Source organism: Thalia democratica, chromosome 6 (genome assembly GCF_965202585.1).
Source record: "Thalia democratica chromosome 6, ktThaDemo2.hap1.1, whole genome shotgun sequence".
NCBI lineage: Eukaryota > Metazoa > Chordata > Thaliacea > Salpida > Salpidae > Thalia > Thalia democratica.
The window spans coordinates 46,488,639-46,510,979 of record NC_139170.1 but is presented as its reverse complement, the minus strand read 5'-3'; the positions used below and the strand labels follow the sequence as shown (position 1 = coordinate 46,510,979).

Here is a 22,341-nt window from a genome sequence, read left to right as displayed (position 1 = left end):
GTAGTTATAACTTGCACTATAAAGAAATACAAACAAAAATCGAACACAACACCAGTTTTGTACATAAAACAAATATACTTGATATAATTATACAAAAGAGTTTAAATCTAAAAATAAATAAGGAATGTTACTATTAAAATCAACTGTTTGAAACTGTTATCAAAACATCTGTAATCTAAAACGAACTTGTTGTTACGAGACTGTCGACCACTGGGTTAAATACGATCTTATAGCACTTTATACCAGAGAGAGTAAAATAAACAATACAATACTGTGATACAAGCTTACTTTTTATGTTAAAAACGTAAGAAATTTGTTTTTCTTTTAAAATCTAACCAGTAGTTATTACGACAGAGTTAAGAGAGTATCAACAAAGTTCATTAATTATTATTGATTGCGCGAAACATCTCAACTCTGTTGATGATGGCCGTAATAACTACTAATTAAAACTGATCAAACGAGCGCAGACTATAATCTCATAATAAGCTGACAATGTCTGAGACGTTTGGTTGTGAATGATTTAGCTGTGTCAATTTTTTCAACTTTACCCACAAACGATCGCTTCAGTACTTCGTACTTAATCCCGCTTGGTTAAGATTACAGCAGCGGTTTCTCGCGACTTTGCATACCTGATGAGTCCTAATTAGGACGAAACCGGTCGTAGGTTGTCTCGGATGCTGATGTTGTTGATCTTGCGGTAAAGTACATTAATTATGTCTTAAAGTCTAAGTCATAAAGTTGTACATACTTGTTACTCTATATCAGGGGTCGGCAAACTGCGGCCCGCGTGCCAATTGCGGCCCGCGAAGGGTAAATCTACGGCCCGCGAGCATGCTTACTTTTTTGAATGGAATGCGGCCCGCAAAAGAAAATTTCGTGGCCCTCGAGTATGTAAATGTGGCCCGCTGAGCAAAAATATATTTCAAGTTGAATTTTTTCGGTAATTGGTTTAAATTTGATTAGTTTGGTTTTAAGTCTTTGTATAATATTTAAAATAATTAGAAGAAATTACTGCTTTAGTTTAAAAATGTGAAAAAAAAAGATTAGCATTCTAACAGGATATTTTTCTCAGTTTCATAATAACTTCTTTTTAACAACAGCAAGTAATTATCTGAATAAAGAGTTTAAAGAGTGCTCGGATTTAATAAATTGGATATATAATACCTATTTATTAAATAAACTAAATGCAAATGTTTTCCATTTTGTACAAAAGTAATGCACAGTAATTAACTAAAGTGTCATTTCTTTATAGCTTAGATATTCTTTTTCAATATTTTTTAAACCTAAGTTTCCTTTATAGATTTTTTATTTGTAAATGTTATATTTTAGTGTAAAAACATTTAACATAACATAGTAATAAGAAATAAGGTTTATTCAATTTTTGTTTTGACACATTTTAATTTTTAAAAAGTTTTCTCTGCACTTTGAATTAATTTCTATGCACAACAACTTAAAAAGATGCCCATACTTTAAACCACTTTTTGTTTAATACTTTAGTTAGTAAGAGTTTAGTTTATGCTTAGTTTTCTAACATTGTTGTTTCTACATGTAATATCTAAATTGTACACACACGTTTAAAACAATATGACATAAATTAAAATAGTTTTTGTTAAGTACACATTTTCATATTTCAATTATTTTTTTTTGTCAAACTTTTTATGCCTTGAATATCAATACACACAATTGCTGTTTTTTTGAGCTACCTATTTAATATACACTAGATTTAGGGATTGTAAGTTTATTAAGTTTGTACATTGTTAATCAAAATAATTCAAATTCAAGCAAATAAACAACTAAAAATTGTCACAAACTCAGACCAGCACTATTTGAAGACTTTAAATCTTAGGCCAACTAAGTCATTTTTTAAGTTTTTTGCTAGAATTGCTTTTTGTATACAAAAATATCAGGAATGTTTTTGTTGACTCAGGCTGGCTTTTTTGCTTGAAAAAATGGCAAATTAAACTTATGATCTTTGTTTTGCTCAATCCACAGTGTTAGTTTGAGCTATAATATATGTTAAATTTTAAGTCTTGCAGCTTATATAATTTAAAATGCTATTTATATTATTGTGTACATTTAAGTGTGAACAATCAGTGTTGCCAAAAAACTTGAATCCCGGAAAAGCTTTGAATTTGAAAACTTATGCTTAAAAGTTCTGGAAAAAAACTTGAGTTTGAGAATTTTTGAAAAAACCTGGAATTTCAAACAATTTTTACATGTAAAGTAATAAATTTCGATTTGACACAAAAAACTTACCAAATAAATATTTTTCTATTAGAAAGTATATTAAAATAGCTTAACAGTATTTTTTAATATTGATATATTTGTTAAGACATTTTTTTCAACTTAAATTAAACTTTCTACTAAAAATTAAAGAAGGAATTGTACTTTCAAAAACTTTGTTTTGGTGCATTGCACCTTTACTTGTAAAATTTCACCAATTGTTGTGCTTCGCTTTGAAACTAAACCAAGAAATTCTACTAAAATGACAAAGTTAGTAAAAACATCTCTAATAAAAATTCTCATACGAGCAATAGTTTTTTTTGTCAGTGCTCCATATTAACAGATTGATTAAAGTCCTAATTTGATTTATGCGACTATAACCTTAATGCATTTCCTAAACACGACGTCTAGTTGTCATTGAAGAAATAAACAAAAGCTTTTCATTACCGCCAACATAAATTCTTTAGAAAAGTTTTCAATTATAAACGGTATCTCATTTTAATTAATAAATTTTGCTACTTTATAACTTGCCTTAACAATTTTTTCTGATCATTCTGTAGTTATTAAAGATAATCATGTACTTTAAGGAAAAACTGACTTTGGTGATTTGTTTTTTATCGTTTCTCGCAATAACTCCTAACTAACGTATTTTTTATTCTTGTAGCTCGTCTTATATTTTACAATTACTATTTTTAAATACAATATTCTTATTTCAGATAAAGAATTGCTAAAATACTTAATAAAAAATAAAGTTCTACTTCGCTAATGACTCAATAGAATTTTATACTTTTTAAAAATTTGATTAAGAATCTTAATTGTCCATTCAAGCTGACTTATATTTTTTTGGCATGTAATTTATTTACTGTTAATAACCTTCGTTATTTCTTTATGTTGTGAACTTTATTTTAACTGGGTTGCTACACAAACAGGCTATTTTAAAAGCTTGAAAACTCAGGTGTGTGTAAAACTTTTATCTCAATCACTTTAACGAAATCTTTCAATTCTCAGAATAGTTTTTATCACTGTAGTGTAGTTTACTAATTGTAATTTTTTCTTGTTTTCTTACATTTTGTGTACTTTTTGATAATGATAATATTTTAACTAGGTATTTAAGCTTGATTAACAACTATTTATTAGCTTTTTCAACTTTTAAAAAACTCAGGCTGGTTTGATACAACTCAGACATTTTTGCTTCTTAAGTGGCAACCATGTAAAATACTAATTACCATTAAGATATTTTATTAAAGTTTTCGAGAATTAATTATGTTAAAGAATTTGTTTTAGATTTGTTGAATACAAACATGTATTAATTTTATTAAGTTAACTAATTAATAAATTTTCTAATGAGTGTAAATTGTTTAACACGCAAAAACTTTTTTTGAAGTAAATATTCTTAGAAATATGAAAAAAGAGTTGATAATATAACAAGTGTATAAAAATGACCCATAAATTGTCTTTCAATTTAGGTTTTTATAGAGAGTTAGGTTGTAAATAAAATTACAAAAGTATTAAGTTTAACTTATTAAGTGCTTATGAAAGTACATACTTTATTAACAATATTAGTACATGTTTATTAAAGTATATTAGTCAATGTAAATTCTGTTCTAATAAATATTAATAAAAATAGGCATTCTATGTATAGCTAAAAGTCATTGAAAAATATGGTGAATAAAAGAAAAACCTTTCTTTAGTTTGACTAAAACTAAAACAAAAATATTATTCAAATGTCACTAAAACTAAAACTGCGGCCTGCGAAGACTTTGGAAAATTGAAATTTGGCCCGCGACCACCAACTGCCTGCCGACCCCTGCTCTATATAAATTGTCATATAAAAACTAGTATTATCAAACTATCTTTAGAAACTTTAAACTTTGTTATAAATCATAACAATTATAATGTTGTAAGGTTTTTTTGTTTATTCTAAATATAAAATAGTCTTACTAATAATTTACTACTAAAAATATTTAAAAAATTGAACTGAACAAAATCGTTTTATATAAATATTCTTAAAAGATTGTTTTGTTTTTCTTTAATTATACTTTAAAAGTTTTTTCACCTCTCAAAATTTTGTAGCTTATTTTTTTACTTGCTTGAATTTCGGGTCACTATTTGAATTTTTTCAAAAGCTAATAAAAATAAAAACGGTTTGTATGTGCAAAAAAAAACTTTATGACTTTAAATTTGTTAAGAAATTCAACAAAAATCTTCAATCAAATTTTTTTTTAATAAAGTTTTTTTTCAATAACCACAACATTATATTAATGATAGTGTTCTATAACTTCTCATTCTAACTTATAGTTGACCTTTTCATCGAATTTTTTTTTTTTTCAGCATTTAAGGTAAAATTAAATTCTTGTGGTTTTTGTTCAGGGTGTTATTTTTATTTCTGTAAATAGGAAATTAATAATTTTTTTTTCTATAAAATTTCAGCTATGAATTTTTAGAGTGTTATAATATTTTAAGTTAAGAAATAAAGTTTGTTTTTTTATTTATATTTTAACTAAATAGATTTTAGATTGAACTAGTTTAACAAAAACTTTTATTTATTCTAAAATTGACTATGATGACTAATAAAACAGTCTAACTAAAAGTATTTCAAGCTTAGTTATGCTACAACTCTTTAGCTATTAAGGTGTCCAAGATATATTTATGCACAGTTTAAACTCGGGAACATTTAAATGGAGCAGTTCGCTTTGATTTAAAAAGACAGCTGTATATAGATTTTATGCTATGGTTGACAACCAGTTGACTAACCAGTTGTTTATCTCAGCTTATTTGCTGAGACACGGAGAATAGTTTGATCTTTTTTATATAACGTTACTGTACTGTAACTAGTGTTGTCTAGTTGAGTTTGCCGCAACAGTTTGTTGTGCATTTATGATAGAGAAACTATAAATTATCATTGTTTGTTACTTAACAGTAATTTACAGCTAAAAAGTATAAGTTTGCTTTCATTTGTTACATGAGAAACAAAATTTAACTTATTGATAAATGTCTCATAAAAAGTATTTTATGAATCAATATTGAAGCAGTGAGTTAGTGTGATCAAAGAAAATATTTTCTTCGTTTTGTTTGAGATTCGGTGTTTTGTGTTATTATACTAATTAAATCATATTAATTATATACTTTAATAAAAAATGAAGTACAAAATAGTAGTATTATGTTTATTCTTTAAAATCATGCTATGTCCTGGACAATACGTTAAAAGGTATCCTTGCGACTCGATAGACTAAAGGTTTTTCGTGCACCAGGTCTTTTGACCAAATATTTTAAGCGCTTTTTTTTTGTTGTTCAAGAAACAACATATGTATGCTTTATTTTGAAAATAAAGTGTCTGAATGTAGATAGAAAGACCATATTTTTCAATAGGAAAAATTCCCCAACTTGCCTACATATGCTTTCAATGCTTGGCAATAAATAAAAATAAGCTGTATACCAAGTTGTTGTTTTACTATAATAAATGCAGAACAATATTGTCTACAGGTCAAGTGGTATAAAAGATGTTATCCGAATTAAAGTAAAAGTTAGTTTCTTTTTCTTATTTTGATGTTGTTGTTTGAAATTACTTATTTAGTAAATACATATTTGTGGAATGAAATAAAATTTATAAAAATTTTTTTTTACTAAAGGTTTTAAGATTGCAACCAGTAGACACAAATAAAGTGATTGAAAATTTTTTTTAATTATTTACTTTAAATTTGTTTAAAATAACGTTCTAATGAAATTTTTAAAAAATAAGCAGTATAATTTTATAGTAAAATAAAAACTACAAACTTAAAAAGATAAATATTTTAGTTATTTGTGTTTTGAGTAAACTATTAGTTTAAGTTATATTTTCTGTAGCTGATTTTGGGTTCAAATTGGTGGCTGTGTGTGGTTATTGCACCTCTGTTTGTTTTTGATCTTAAGAATCTTTGATTGTAGTTTTTAAGTTGGTCCTACCATTTGACAAGTCACCAATAGATTTTATCTAAAAGAAATAGTTTTTTTATGTTTACCTATTGATTATCAAGTGTTAGCTATTAAAAAGGAAAACTAAAGAAAATGTTTTATAACTTGCTTGCTAGAATTTTGCAAAGTGTTTGTTGTTAAAATACAAAAGTTATCATGTGTTTTCAACTAAAGAAACAGTTTTTTAATTTTTTGTTTCTTAATCATGTATATCAAAATGTTTATATCTTAAAGCCCTTTAAATCCTCTTCAAAGCAGTTATGGTATAGCTTTTTGGTTATTACCTTTTGTTTTTCTTCTTTTTAAAATCACAAGAACTAAAACAGTTACTTATACTAAAAATATGTTTTACTTATTGCTTCTTAGCTAAAAGTAGAAATCATACTTTTTGATAAACTTAATAATTTTTTACCTTCATATTTTCCTTGTATCAAAACATTAACATTTTACCACATTCAACATTTAATTTAATCTAGATGTTAAATTATATGCAGAAGCTAAAAAAATGTTAGACATATTATAAAATCTGCTATTTTATAAACAAAATGTATTGGTTTTTTAATATTCTTTCTCTTAGATATAGTATAACTTAATTAATAAGCTAAAAACTTCAGAACTTAAAAGTTATTGTGTTATGTTTTTGCAATCACACTTTACAATTCATATTTGTTTCAAAAAAAAAAAATTAATGTATAATAAATACCTGCTATAAGCAGCAAAAATAAACCATCATTTTTTTTACTAAAGTTAATAAGAGCTTTAAATGAGTAGTTGAAATATTAAATCGAGTTTTGTTTTGCTCTGTGTATACTAAATAGTTATTTTCATAAAACTATATTTGTTTAACTATTAGAAAGGGTAGAAACATATGCTTATAGATATTCATTTTAAACATTACTTTAAACAAATTTTCACCAAACATTAGATCAATATTTTTATAAGTATTTGTTTTATTTTTCATATAATTTTTAAAAGCTATTAAAAATTTATTTTTACCATTTAATTTTCTTTAATAAGTTGTTTTCTTTAGATTATTACTTATTAAAATTAGTTTTAGGATTTGTTCTTGTTCATGTTTTTATTGAAAAGCTGTATAAAATATCTAATGATAGTTTTGTTACTTTGAAATAGGGAACGGGTCAAAATTGCACAAAGAAAAATTTGCACAAAGGGTCAATTTTGCACAAAGACAAATTTACACAAGGGGACAAAATTGCACAAAGACAATTTTGCACAGAGGGTCAATTTTGCACAAGTGACAGTTTTGCAAGGAGGGTCACTTTTGCACGAGAGTAAAAAAATACACAAAAAAAAAACTAATAGATAAATTAATAAAAATCAACAAGGAGAAAAAAAAAGTTACCAAACGAGGGTAAGGGTTAGGGGTAACAATGATAGTATAAATCAAATAGATAACAAATAATAATTAATTTAAAAAAAAATAATTAATAAAAAAATAAAAAGAAATAATTTGGTTTTGATACTAGTTTTAACTAAAAAATTTAAACATAAGTCACTCATTTAAAAAAGTCATTTAGCGGGCCATCAAAATAATCTTGCTAAAAACTGATAAGAATATAGTGTAAATTTGTTTACATACAATCATTTTTAAATGTCTAGCTAAAAATAGTTACGTCATAAAGAGTTAAGTATAAAAGTCTGTTTAAAGGGTTTAAATTACAGTTGAGTTATACTTTGCTGATTCGAAGTTATTTATAAAATAAAAATGTTAAAACAAAAACATTTAAGGTAGTAGAAGTTTTACTTAAAACTAAATAAAAAAGTACATTACAAAAATACACAATAATAACATGCTATTTATAAAGTTTTAAACTGTAGAAAACTTGTTGTTTACAAACTTTCAGTTTGTGAGATCTAATAAACAATGATTCTAGAACCGAGAGATGATAAGAGTTTTATTGCTCTGGATAGAATTTTAAATCTACTATCTAGGTAGTTCTCAGCACAACTAGGGTTATTGAGCAGGTGTACATGAATGGATGATTGTTCACCTTTTGGCTTAACATCCTCATTTAAAAAGCTAAAAAGGTTTATTTTTTAAGGAGACGCTAAGCCAATAGGTGAACAGTACACTTCAACTGGGTTCTGTAAAAAATAATTACTGTAATATAAGAATACAAGCATAGAATAAAGTAGGTGTATAAATGTTTTCATTAAAATTAATATAAAATATTTACTACAGATTTCTACAGGTTAATAGTTAATAATAGGTAAAACGCTTAAAGTTAAATCCAACTGATATAAAACTATATAAAGTTTGTAATTATTAAGTCTAAACAAAGTATAGCATATGACCACCTTGTTGTTTTATGTTTTACATTTTAACTTCCATATATATTTTTGTGACTCCCTCGATTTAGTTGTTATGAATTTTTATCACTGATTATAATTTGTTTTTTATCTACCTTTAATTTTTTTAGAACTTTTAAATTTTTGAGTTTTTAAAATTACCAATATAACATAAAATTTTAAGAGTTTTATCTCTTACTTTCTTGTTAGAATTTACACAAAAGTATTTTGAGGTCAAAACTTTAAAACTTATTTTTATATTTTGTTTCTATGTTTAAATAAAAAAATGTTTTTTACTTGTACTAAATGTATAAATATTATAAACTATCATTCATGAACATTACCAAAGTATTTTATGCAGAAATATTCTGGCTACTTTAATCCAGAAACCAAAACGTTTTCTGTGGATCCTTTGTTGACTGCCTTTTCTGATTTACAAAAAATATTGGTCAATGCTTTTAGTCTAAAAGAGTAAGTTTTTAAGAATAATTTACTTATTTTGAAAAATATGATGTTAAGTTTTTTAAATTTTACTAACTGCAGTTATTAAAGACTTGAAAAGTTATATGCAATTCTTATGTAATTAAACTTTAAAATATATGTTTACTGCTAAAAGACCCACAAGATAACTAAAGAGGGTTTTGAGTTTCATGTTCAGCTAATTAAAATGTTGATACTTTTAAAAGTTTATTATTTTGTGGAAAAAACTGAAGTGTTGATCAAAGTTATAACTAAGTTCTAGATAAATAAGTTAAATAGTCAATTTTTTCACAAACTAAATTTTATTTTGTTTTTGTATTTTACATATACATTTTTAAACAGTTTTTTAGTAGTTACATGTTTATTTGTAAAATAATTCATTAAATATTAAAACCAGTAATTTTTATACTTAAACTTTTAGCTTAGGAATAGAATTTAAGCAGTTATTTAAAAAATAAAATTTAGAATACAATATTTTTAATAGTTCTTTGTTAGTTTTGCTGTTAAAGTCTATAAAAGCAGTTTAAAAATGTATCATTTTGGTGTTTTTAAATATGCTTTGTAATGAAATGTCTTGAGCTAACGAAATACTGAATTACTGAATGTTATTACATACCATTCCACATAATTTTAAAATATTATTCAAATAATATTTTTAAGTTTTCTCATTATGATTTATAGTATAAGAAATAAAAGTATTTTAAATTTTAAATTTAATATTACTTAAAAACCATCCACATAACATACTTGTGTAGGGATTACTGAACACTTTGCTGATCATAATTATAGGCCTATTACCACTTTGTGTAGAAATATACTAAAAAGTTACAAATGTCAAAGATTGTTATAAAAAATATTACAGGCCATTCCACATCACGTACTTGTGTAGGGACGACGCAGGAGACAAGATATTCCTGTCTCTACTGACGGATTGGGATCTGGATGCAGCTTTCCTCACTTCTTCCGATCCCTATCTCAAGCTCAAGGTAATGGAAATAAATATAAGGAAAAAAATAAAGTTGACTAGTTTTATCTAAAAAAAAGAGTAATAAAAATAAGTGAAAAAATAAAGTCAACAAGTAATATCTCAAGCTTAAGGTAATAAATATGACAAAAAAAATCAATAAGTATTACTTCAAGCTCAAAGTTTTAAATAAAAAATATGTAGATTAAAGTTTAAGGTCAACAAATATAACCTAAAGCTCAAAGTAATGAATACAAGTATGAGTAAAAAAATTAAGTTAATAGGTATTACTTTAAGCTCTTAATATTTGTTTGAGATAAAAAAAAGATTAATAAAAATTTAAAGTTGCCAAAAGTTTTGTCAAACTTTAGGTTTTTGTTTGATATGTTAATACACAAAAGTACTTATTGTAAAAAGAAGTCAGGAAAAGTTATCTCAATTTTTAAATATATTTGAATGTTACACAAAGTATAAGTTAAAAGTTGAAATAAAACTAAAACTCAATGTTTTTTTTTAACTAAACAAAAGCTCAAAAGTTTAACTTGTCTTAGATACTATTAGGTATAAACTAACAAAATAGGTAATCTAATTAAGAAAAACTCAATAAAAAATCATAATGTCTAAATCACCAGTCTTAGATTTTAAAATGAATGAATTTAAACTATTATTTTTGTTTGAAAGCATTTCATCTAAAGTCAGTTACATTATAAGTAAATGTTAAAAATCTCATACTTAAAATTATTTACACTGTACGTTTACTTGCTCAGGTTGACGCGGAGCCAAACAAGGACGGGTTGCTGTCATCAAAAATTTCGTTGACAGACTTACAAGAAGAAGAAGAAAACGCAAACAACAACCAGAACCAAAACAAATACATCACCAAAATATTTCAACCGAAACAAAAGTAAGCTTTTTTAATAACGATCTATTAAACAATAAATACTTGAAATAAACATTATTACTTAAAAAGTTTTAAATTGGTATTTGTTGACTTATTTAAGCTGAATCTTTGATTTTTCTTGTATAAGCTTGTAATTTAGTTTGAGTTTAACATAAGTTTTGTGTTAGAAGTGTATATGTATAAAATATATTTAATAAAAAGTTAAATGTTGTTAGAAGGGGTACTTGTACTTACACAATATTTCTTGATATTTTAAAAAATTGTTAGGTTCTTTTAATTGTTAAACAATTAATAAAATATTAAAGTGATATTTCCTTTAGTTTTTAATATGTAGCGTAATTATGTCTTAGATTTATGCAAAGTAAATGATTTTACTCAACACAATTATTTACTTTTGTAGTTTAAATTGTTTCTCAATGTGAATATGTTTTTTTTTGTTCCTAATTGTTTTCTTTTTACTAAAGTTTTATTTACACAAAATATATTTTACTAACTGTGATAATATTAATCTATTTTTTTATTTCATTGATTTTTTATTAATAAATTTCTCCATTAGTAATAAGCTGCATCTCAGCGCAGCATGTTTGTTTTACGCTTTCAAATGTGAAAAGTATTTATTTTGGTGTTAATTTTCTTTAGTTTGTTTTTGGCGGTAGTTTTGTTCATTAACCGTTAGTTCAAACATACATGTTAAACTATTAACAATTAAGAAAAAAAATAATTTAAATGCTTCAAGTTATACATATTTACTAAAAACTAAGAAAGTTAGTAAATTAATCTTAACATTTAAATAACTTTAACTTTACTTTAAAACCAAATATTAATATAAAAAGAAAGCAGATTAAGTTTTGAATTAAAACTAAGTACAAAAAACAGCACTTACAATACTTTTAGATATTCAGTTTTATTTATTGCATCGAAGTTATCTTAATTAGTAAAGATAAATTGTTACACTACTAAAATAAAGTAGTAGTAAAAACATGGTATGTTAAGAACAATTAATAAGAATAAAACTTATCAATAGAAATAAATTGAAAACATGGAATGTGAACTCGAGCGTGCAAAAGAGTTGGCAGGATAAGCTCGGTGAAGCGTTTAATAAACTGACTATCTGGGGAAACCAGCAGTTATTTCAGAATAACGAAGGTGTATTTCCGACTAAAACTCCGCTTGGTATGTAGTTGTATTTGTTTTTAATGAGGAAATATTTCTCACTAAAACACCACTTGGTTTTAATAAAATCTTACTACAATTAAGACCCTAACTTACATAACTAAAAAGTTATTTGTTATAAATTAGATTCGAATGAAACTATAACATCTTTATGTCTTATAGTAATCTATTCTGTTTTTAGCTATTTAAGAAAAAAAAAAGTTTGTTTAAAAGCTAACTAGTTTGAAACAAACTGATAAAAGTGTAAACCATAAGAAATTATTTACTAGATATTAAATTTTTGAACAGACTATGTTTACTCAAATAATTCAAATAAAATTTATTCAAAATTTCAAAATTTTTTTTATAAATAATTTTTTTTAATAATTTTGTTGTTTTCATAAAAATTAAAATAACTCTACGAACGGTTCTTCAAAGCCAACTTCTATATATTCACAAATTTTTGAAAACTTTTTTTTGAGAACTTAACTAAAGTGGATCAAGACAAGTAGTTTAGTAATAAATTTGTTTTACACAGACGGCGAAGAATTTCAGCGTATTTCTTAAATTGACAAAAAAAACTTATTAACTTGATATAAAAAAAATTCCAACGTAAAACTATAATAAGAGCTCCTAACATTTGCTAATTTTTAAACTGAAAATTGAGACTGTTTAAATCAGAGTTTTCCGAAGTCGGCGGTATTGCCTATTGGGGTAGATTTTTACTATAAGATGACAATAGCAAGTAAGGTGGCAAAAAGTAAATAGACAATGGGGCGATATCTGATAAAGGGTTTTTTTAACTCCTGCCGAGGGGGCGATTTCAAAAACGAGCGTGAGAAACCCTGGTTCAAATTAACTCAACAGGCTTTTCCTCTAAACCAGGGTTTCCCAGTTTTTTTTCAAATTGCCCCCTTTAAAGAAATTAAAAAGTACATTGCAAGACTACCATTTAAAACACTTAAGACTTTTTTTTTGCCTTTCATCTGCAACTTAAGAATATATAGTGTAAGTTCTATAGTTCCCTGCTCCAAACTGTAATTAACACTTTCAACTGTGACGACAGACGACGCGGAATTTCGTCAATACTTGGACGACGAGGGGAGGGTTGTGAGGGGGGAGGAGCTCCGCATGAGGATCTACCACGGGGGCATCGACCCCTCCCTCCGCAAAGTCGTTTGGAGGATTCTGCTGAACGTTTTCCCCGAAAACCTCACCGGCGAACAGAGGCTCGAGTACATCAAGAACAAAACCAGTGAGTTGGTTAAATAAAAAGTAAAAACAATTAGTTTGTAAAATAAATGACACTCCACTACATCAAAAATAAAACTTTTTGGTTTCTAAAACAAATAAAAATAATTAAAAATAAAACTAATGATTTTGTTAAACTAAAAGTAAATAAAGTTAAACTGAAAAACAATGAAGACTAGAGTACATCATGAATAAAACTTCTTAGTTTCTTAAAAAATGAAAAAATTAATGAAAATAAAACTAGTGAAATTAATACGTAGAGACTTAAGTATATCAGAAATAAAATTAGTGGGTAAAATTTATATATTTCTGTATAAAGTTTTAAGTAGGTTTAATTTTTAATATTGTAAAACTCAAAAAGTATAGCCTTCAAAATACGAATTAAAATAATGTAAGAGAAACTGCTGTAAATAAATGATTACTTTTTACATAATTGTCTAAATTTGAAATTTTCCTGAACCAAGGCTCGAAATATCAAAAATTAAGTTTATTAATTTTAATAAAACTGGTTAGTTGAGTTAAGTCAAAAGCAAAATAAAATTAGTGAAATAAATACATTACTTGAACAACAAAAACTAATGTTCAAATTAATTACTTGACATACGTCACATTGAGACATCTTTCAAGAATAAAACTATTAAATGGAATTATTTAGATTTATCTTGAAGGGTGTATTAAGTAGCATGCAGTTTTAATTTCTGTAAACTTAAGTCAATTTATAGTCTTCAATAAAATAAAAAACTATCAAAAAGTGTAAAAAACTTTTAAATTAATTATTAAATGAATAAAACTAGTAAGTGACATTATCTGAAATAATTAGTTACACCATTTATGTAACTAACAAGTTTATTTTTTCATGATAGCACATTTATATGTATACAGAAAGCTTTATCTCAGTTCCAATTTAAATACAATACATTTTTACCAACTATGCTCTTCTATAAAACAGAATTAAGACATAAAGTATTGAAAACAATAAAAAATGTTGAATTTTGATCCAAAACAGTTTGTAGGAACTTAAGGACAATTCAGTGTTTATTTATAATGTTTTGTAAGTACAAATTGCTGATGTTTTGTTTAGATTTATTAAGTAAAATATTTTGAATTTAGATAATTTGGCTGTACTTTTGATTTTTTTATTTTTTTATTTTTTCTATACTAGTAAAAGTACTTCAATAAAGTATGTATCAAATACTTTTATTTTTCCACAAAAACATTTTTAGCTGTAAGTTTAGTTGTGTGTCACTTATCACAATGCATGACAGAAACTAGTTACAATATTTTGAACTAAATTAAAAACTTTAAGTAATATTTACTTAAATAGTGTTGTACATTTAAATAAATAATTTGATTATATTTCAGGTGAATACGAATTATTACGTGACAAATGGCAATCAAAAGCTGATGACGACGAAGTCAAAATACTATCTAATATGGTTTGGAAGGACGCATTAAGAACTGATAGGTTTATTTATTTATTATTTGTAATAATGAATTATCAAAATATTATCTGATATGGTCTGGAAGGAACATTAAGAACTAATAGGTTTATTTATTTATTATTTGTTAAAAATTATTTTTAAAATATTATCTAATATGGTCTTGAAGGAACATTAAGAACTGATACGTTTATTGTTTATTATTTAGATGTATATATATGTTATTAAAATATTATCAAGTATTTTCCGATAAATGCTTTGAAAATTGATAGGTTTCTTTAACCATTTAGTATAATACATGTTTATAAGTAATTTTTTCATTCCAGTGTTTAAAAATGTTTAAATTTCAGTTAATAAAAAAAACAACAAGTGTTATAATTTACTGAAAGTTTGTTTAATCCAGACTAATAAAAGTATCACTTAACTATAATAGATATGTTAAGCAAAGTAGTTTTTTTATTATAGTCTTATTATTATTAATTATATTTAATATTTGTCGATTAAATCTTATTATCACATGTAAATTAAATGTATTTGATAAAAATAATCATTTATTTTTTGGGGTTTAATTAAAAAACTTAATTGTGTTTTTCATACAAGTTCTTTTTAATAAATACTGAACCTTTGTAAACAAATTTGCTTGAAAGTTTTCAAGTGATTTGAAGTTTTTGTTGTTTTAAGATCTTTTATTCTTGAACGAACGTTACAATAATATACTCTGCTGACTTTTAATTTCTCTCAAACTAGTTTTTTATAGCTTTTATGTTTTTAAAAACTAAATAAAAATATAAATGTTTAAGTGTAAAAAAATATATTAATCTGATTATACATGAAACTTTTAACCAAAACTTATTTTAAAGCTTTTGAAAACCGTCTAACATATTTACTTTTAATACACAAAAAAGTATTAGTTTACAATTTAAAGTCTTGAAAGGATAAACTATAAAATGAAATATTTTAATTTTGTAACAAAACTTGACAGAAACCACAAGTTCTACGAAGGACCCGATGACAACCCGAACACCATTTCGTTGCTGAACATTCTCACCACGTACGCGCTCAGCCATCCTAAAGTTTCTTACTGTCAAGGTTTGTATTTTAATTATAGATAGGTAAAAATAAATAGACATACATAGACTATAGGTGCTTTCTGTGATAGAAAGTCATTAAATAGTTGAAACTTGGTAACCCTAAAATTTCTTATCGTCAAGGTTATATTTTTATTTATACATATAGGTAAAAAACCTATAGGTGTTTTTTATGATATAAAATCGTTGATTAATTTTTTTACAGTTATGCAACAAAAATTGACATCAATTGAATAAATAAAAACTTGTCACCCAAAATTTATTACCGTCAAGGTTTCTAATTTAACGTATACTTACAGATAAAAATAAATAGTAACATTTACAGACTATAGGTGCTTTCTACAAAATAAAATCATTAAATTCCTATTTACTCACTTATGCAACAAAAATTAATTTACATTTAGTTTTAATAAAATGATTAGTGATTACGTTTGCTGAAAAGACATATTTTTTTTGTGTCAGTATTTTCTACAGGATCTTTCTAAAACATACTTCAAGCGACTTATTTTTTTTTTCAAAAATTAGTTTAAAGTCCTTCAACATAACACATGCTTTCTTTTCAAACGCAACTGATTTATACTGTGAAGTTTAGTTAATACCTGAAAGCTCTCATCATTTAACATCACAAAACTTTATCTTTTATAGTTTTTCTGTAAGTTAACTTGGTATCAATATTTTCAACCAGGATTGTGGCTCACCAATATCCGTTGTTGTTTAAATATACAAGGCTGCCACAAGGTCAGGAAATTTGACAAAATTTGGAAAAACGTCTGATTTTGTAAGTTCAAACTTACAAAATTCTTATTTTCCAAAGCCTTCAAGTGGTAAAAAGTTAATTAAAAGTTCTTTGAATTCAGAATAAAATTGCAAAATTACTTAATTTCCGATGCTTTCATCCCGTAAAAATTTATAAAATGTCCTTTGTAAAACTGCAAAGTTTTTCTAATAACACATTTAACAACTGTTTTTTTAACCTGTATAAAAATTAGATTTAAAGCTTTATATATTTTCAAGCGTTTGATTATGTATTTTAGAATAAGTTTAAATTAAGAGTTTGACTAGAAAAGTCAGAAAAGTTCTAGCAAAAAATTCAGGAAAATTTTCTTAGCTTGATCTGTGGAAACCCTGAATTTATATTTTCAACCAGTATTATTTGTTATTTGAATTTATATTTTCAACCAGTATTATTTGTTATTTGAATTTATATTTTCAACCAGTATTATTTGTTAAACTTATATTTTTAACCAGTATTATTTGTTGAATTTATATTTTCAACCAGTATTATTTGTTAAACTTATATTTTTAACCAGTATTATTTGTTGAATTTATAGTTTCAACTAATATTATTTGTTATTTGAACTTATATTTTCAATCATTAAAATTTGTTCAATTTATATTTCCAGGTATGTCTGATGTGGTCTCCCCAATACTGGTTGTTATGGACAACGAAGCGCAAGCTTACATTTGCTTCTGTGCCATAATGCGAAGACTGAAGTATAATTTCTCCACTGATGGCATTGCGCTGTCTACTAAGCTCAGGGTTTGATATTGTTATTTTTTTTTGCAAAACTTAAAAGTAGTATTATTTAAATTTGTAGCAAATAAGTTATGATAAAGTAAATAATAAAATTATTTACTGATGGTATTGCACCATCTATTAAACTCAGGGTTTGATATAACTATGATTTTTTTTGAAAAACATATCTTATTTGTCGACAATACGTTTTGTTTATTAAATTTAAATTTTACTTTTATAGTTGATGGAAAAACTTAATGTTCTTAAATTTTAATTTGTAGTAAATAAAATACATTTTTGCTCTACCTACTAAACTCAGGGTTATTTATTGTAAAAATTTCAACTATCTTAACTTATGATGCATATTTTTTTGTTATATACGTAAAATAATTACAGACTTTGTAGATCTGTTCTTATGTTGATGGCGTCAGTCTAATAATCTGTTTACGAACAACAAAATTTTGTTTTTAACTAAAGTAATACAAATATTTTTTTGCAATAAAAATCATTGTTATAAAAGTTTAAAGCAGATAGTCTTTGTTCGATTCTCTTCTAAACTAAACTTTAGAAGTTAGTAATTTTATATTGATGTGAAAAAATATACAGTTCTTTTTAAAAAATTTTAAAGTTTCTTAATTGTTTAAACTAAGGATCTATTGTTGATGTTGTTATATGTTAAATATTTTCTCTTAAATTGAAAAAAAGTTTCAATTAAACATTGTTCTAAACACGGAAATGATTTTATGATACTTCAAATTTGAATGAATTCAAAAATGACGTGATGCATTGAACTAAAGCTGTGAGAAAATACAATTACAAGTTTTTAAATTAAGTGTTTTTTCATAAAAATTTTCTAAAGCTATAAGTACAGTCAAAAGTTTAAACTAATTTGATAAAATGCAAAAGGTCATATCAAACTTACCAAGTTAATAACACTGTATTTTTAAACCTGCTACTTTTATACTAATGTCTGTGCAAGACAGAAGCATTTAAAAAAACAGAAAATAGAATAAATTTCATTAACTTTTGTTCAAATTAACTGTATTTTACAAGCTGGTTTGAACTCAACTGCAACTTTCTAAACAAATATTTGTCATAGTCTAAATTTTTCTTTATTCCTTTTAGCCTCTCTATTAATTTTTTTATTGCGTAAAAATATAAAACGTTTTTTATTTAAATGTTAGTGAGAAACTTCTATTTTTACAAATACTTAAATCATTTAATAACACAACAGGGTTGCCAAAAAACTTGAAACCCTGGAAAAATCTGTAATTTAACAGTTTAGGAAAAAAACTTGAAAAATCTGAAGTTTTTAATTATTTTTACATTCAAAGTAATTAAATTTCTCACAGGTATAAAAATCTGAAATTTTTTAATTTTTTCAGCATCTCTCCTTTTAGCATTGCCATTGTTTTGAATTTATAATAGAATGTACAAAACTTTTATTATTTAAATGTTAGTGGAAGACAGTTTTACAAATATTTAAATTAAACAATGCTGCAATGTTAATTTAGTTTGTTTATTAATTATATAATTTATTACCATTTTCAGCACCTTGCAATGCTGGTGGAGAGATTCGATTCGGAATTTTACAATTATTTGGTTTCCGTCGAGGCGGGTAACATGTTCTTCTGCTACAGGTGGCTCTTGTTGGAAATGAAGAGAGAGTTCTCCTTTGAAGACGCGATCGTCATGCTCGAAGTTTGTAATTAGTTTTAATTAATACGTGTGTTAAACCAGTTTTTCTCTATATTAAGTAATGAATGATTCCAATGTAACAATGAAGTACAAAAAAAAAAGAAAAAAAGAATACGGGATTGTCATGCTTGAAGTTTGTTTATAATTATCAATTTATATGTGGAATATAATTAATTTGTTTTAAGTTATGTTAAATACAAAGTTATATATGCATTAAGTATAGTGATGTTTGTAATTATATTTTATTTTGTAAGTACTATAATTCTTTATATTTTCTTTTTTTCAAATTCATAATTCTCCTTTCAAGACGCAACTGTCATGCTCGAAGTTTGTTAATTATAATTTAAAAATAAAATATGTATTACATGCATTGAAATAGTTCTTTTTCTGTAATATCCCGAATAATTTTATTTTACTTATTCTAAAATTAAATTAAATCGTTTAAAAGTTGACGTACGAATACTGAACGAAAAGTAAATTTAATTTTTTGACATACTGTTCTAAAATTTTATCTTTTTTTATTCCAGGTCATGTGGAGCTCTCTTCCGCCAGACCCCCCTCTGAAAGACCTCTCCCTGGAAGAAGATCCCCATGAAGAAGAAGTTTTGGTCCAGGTAAAACCCCCGACTCCTACCAAAACATCACCAAAAAAGCAAAAAAGAATTCGGCGCAAAAAACCCGCGAAAAAAACCGACGGTGAGGAAAAATCCCCAAGCCGAGACTCGTTCAACGCTTTGAAGTGCGAGTTCAACTCGTTGCTTGGCAACCATGGCGACTCCCTCTCCGACATTTCCTCCGCGGAATCCACCGCCACTGATAGGGAAACCCCTTCGATTAGTGACGTCATCGATTACAAGATGTTGCGAAAGACTTCGGCCAGCCCTTTGCTGCCAACAAGCGGTCACAAGTGGAAGGGGATTCCCCCGCCCCAAGAACTCGGGTTCGGCCACCCCTTCCTCCTGTTCGTTGCCATGGCGCTTTTGTTGGAGGAAAGGGAGGCGTTGCTAGGGGAGTCCCCGGGGGAGGGTTGGGGATACGAGGAGGTCGCCATGCATTTCGACGGGCTGGTGCGGCGGAACAACCCGAAAAAGGTGCTTTCCCGCGCCATTAGCAACTTCGCTGACTACCTGCGGTGCCACCGTGGCGACCAAGGTTGTCACGGTGGTGTGGGGACAACTTCCTGATGGGTTGTTGGGGTGATGTAGGAACAGTAGGATATTTATTGAGGTGATAAGGTAGAAATTTATATTTTAAACCAGGGTTTCCCAAAGTGGGTCACACAGGTCTCTTCGGAAATTTTTGGGGCCATAAGCAGCAAAGTGAGGTCATAGTTTGAAACTTACACTAGATATTCTGGAGTTGATGCTGAAGAGCAAAAAAAAAAAAGGTCTTAGACGTATATAAGGGTAGCTTTTGGGAAATGTTGTCGGAGGGGGCCATAGCTTTTTTTATTTCTTCAAAGGGAGCCTTATGAAAAAATTTGCAAAAACCCTGTTTTAGATTTTTTTTTTTAACAAATTATTATTTTCTTACGTCTGGTTACTTTTTTTAAATAGAAAATATTTGCATAAGTTTTTATTTATTTCCACTAGGTTATCTTTTAAATAACCATTTAAAATTAATTGAAAAAAAGTTATTTCACACATGAATTATTTACACATTTTTTAAAACTAGTATGAAAAAATATTTTTTATTATTTAAAAGATTTTGCCAATTGATTTTATAACCAAAACTCTTTATACTTATTTTTTTTTATATTTTTTATAAAAGTGCTTCTTATTTACACGTGTCGATTTTTTTTTTAATAAGTTTGTAAAGTTTTTTTACTGTAAGGTTTTTAAACAAATTTCTTCAAACTTTTTTTCATATTTAAAGTTTTTAGTTAATACTTAAGAATAAAGCGATTAGTTTATCTGTTTCAATTATGTTAACAATAACGGAAAAGAAACTGTTTCAATATTAATACTTTGTCTTTTATAACAATAAATAAAACCTTTCCTTTTTTTAGTAAATCAGTTTATTATTTACCTAAAACCAATTTGTACTTAAGAGAAGCTAAGTAATATTTTTATCTGTAAACTTATAGCTATTTCATAATACTTTTGTTTTATTTGTTATTATGTTACACAGCTCAAATTTCTACTTGTAAGTTATCCAGCTTGTAAGAAAACTCAGTTCTTCCGAATATTTTTATTTATTAGAATATATATTTGAAGCTAGAAAAATATTTGTACTCATTCAATAAATTCACTGTGTATTTTATACTGAACCTAATTTGTGTCTTTTATATTGTTATTATTTATGCTTTTTTACTTATATACGAAATAAAAACATAGAAAAGATGTAATTTGGTCTCTTGACTTTATTTATAAGCTTAAAGCAGGTATTATGTAAAAATTTTAATCAATTAATTTTTATTTTCCTAAACTTTTTATTAGGCAAACGATACTTGCTTTATTAAACTAAAGGAAATAAAAATTACATATAAACGTGGTTACAGCTTGTAATTACATACGTTACTTTTGCAAGCAAACATTTTTAGAATTTATCCGACTTGTTGTTAATAGTAAACATTGTTAAAGTCTTTTCTTTAAAAAAATCTATACATTTTTCATCAATTAGAAGTTATAACATAAGCTTTGTTTAGTTTTAAAAAATAGTATTTGAATACAAAAGCAGCATAAAAAAACGTAACATTTGTATACCTCATACTTACCTTTTAATTTTTCAGTACTCATGTACTCTGTCTCAAAATTTCCATCAAAAACGTCGGTCTGTGACGAAACAGCGGTTCCTGCTTGATGTTTCATCGTTTTGAATGTCGAGTAATGTTGAGTCAGCCAACCGGAAATAATTTCTGATGAAACTTAAATAAAGCTATAAATTTTTTTTATATGTGTCGGCCATGGGTTTCAAACCTAAAACTAGGAGTAAGTTATGATCATGCCCAATATACAACCATATATAATTAAATATTTTATATATATATAACAGATTTGTAGTGTGGGCATTCAACCTTTCAGCAGACAATTCTAGCATGGCTGTATAGTTTTAGTAATTTAGCTTGATATTTTTTCAATTTTTTAAATCTAAAGTTTACAGGGTTACCAAAAAAGCCTTGAAACATAGAACAATCTGAAATTTGACAATTTAGGCTAAAAAAACTGGAAGTTGAGAAATATTGAAAAAAACCTGGAATTTGGAACAAAAATCACTAAAAAACCTGGATTTTTTAACATGTTAAGTAGTAAAATTTCGGTTTGACTCAAAAAATATATCATAAAATAAAAAAAAATATTTGTCATCAACAAAAATTTTTTTTATTCATAAACACATTTAAAATAGTTTTACAATAACTTATACTATTT

At 26.0% G+C, this 22,341-nt stretch overlaps 1 protein-coding gene across 1 annotated transcript; it reads left to right on the top strand.

Moving 5' to 3' along the window:
• The first annotated feature begins 5,650 nt into the window (after positions 1–5,650).
• LOC145837899 (TBC1 domain family member 25-like) lies at positions 5,651–20,622 on the top strand. The gene is made up of 11 exons (XM_082945385.1): positions 5,651–5,746; positions 8,846–8,955; positions 9,827–9,950; positions 10,696–10,832; positions 11,854–12,002; positions 13,048–13,236; positions 14,595–14,697; positions 15,654–15,760; positions 17,163–17,299; positions 18,827–18,976; positions 19,501–20,622. Exons 1-11 carry the CDS (start codon positions 5,684–5,686, stop codon positions 20,155–20,157), a joined length of 1,926 nt encoding a protein of 641 aa, XP_082801511.1. The 5' UTR covers positions 5,651–5,683; the 3' UTR covers positions 20,158–20,622.
• Positions 20,623–22,341: the final 1,719 nt, after the last annotated feature.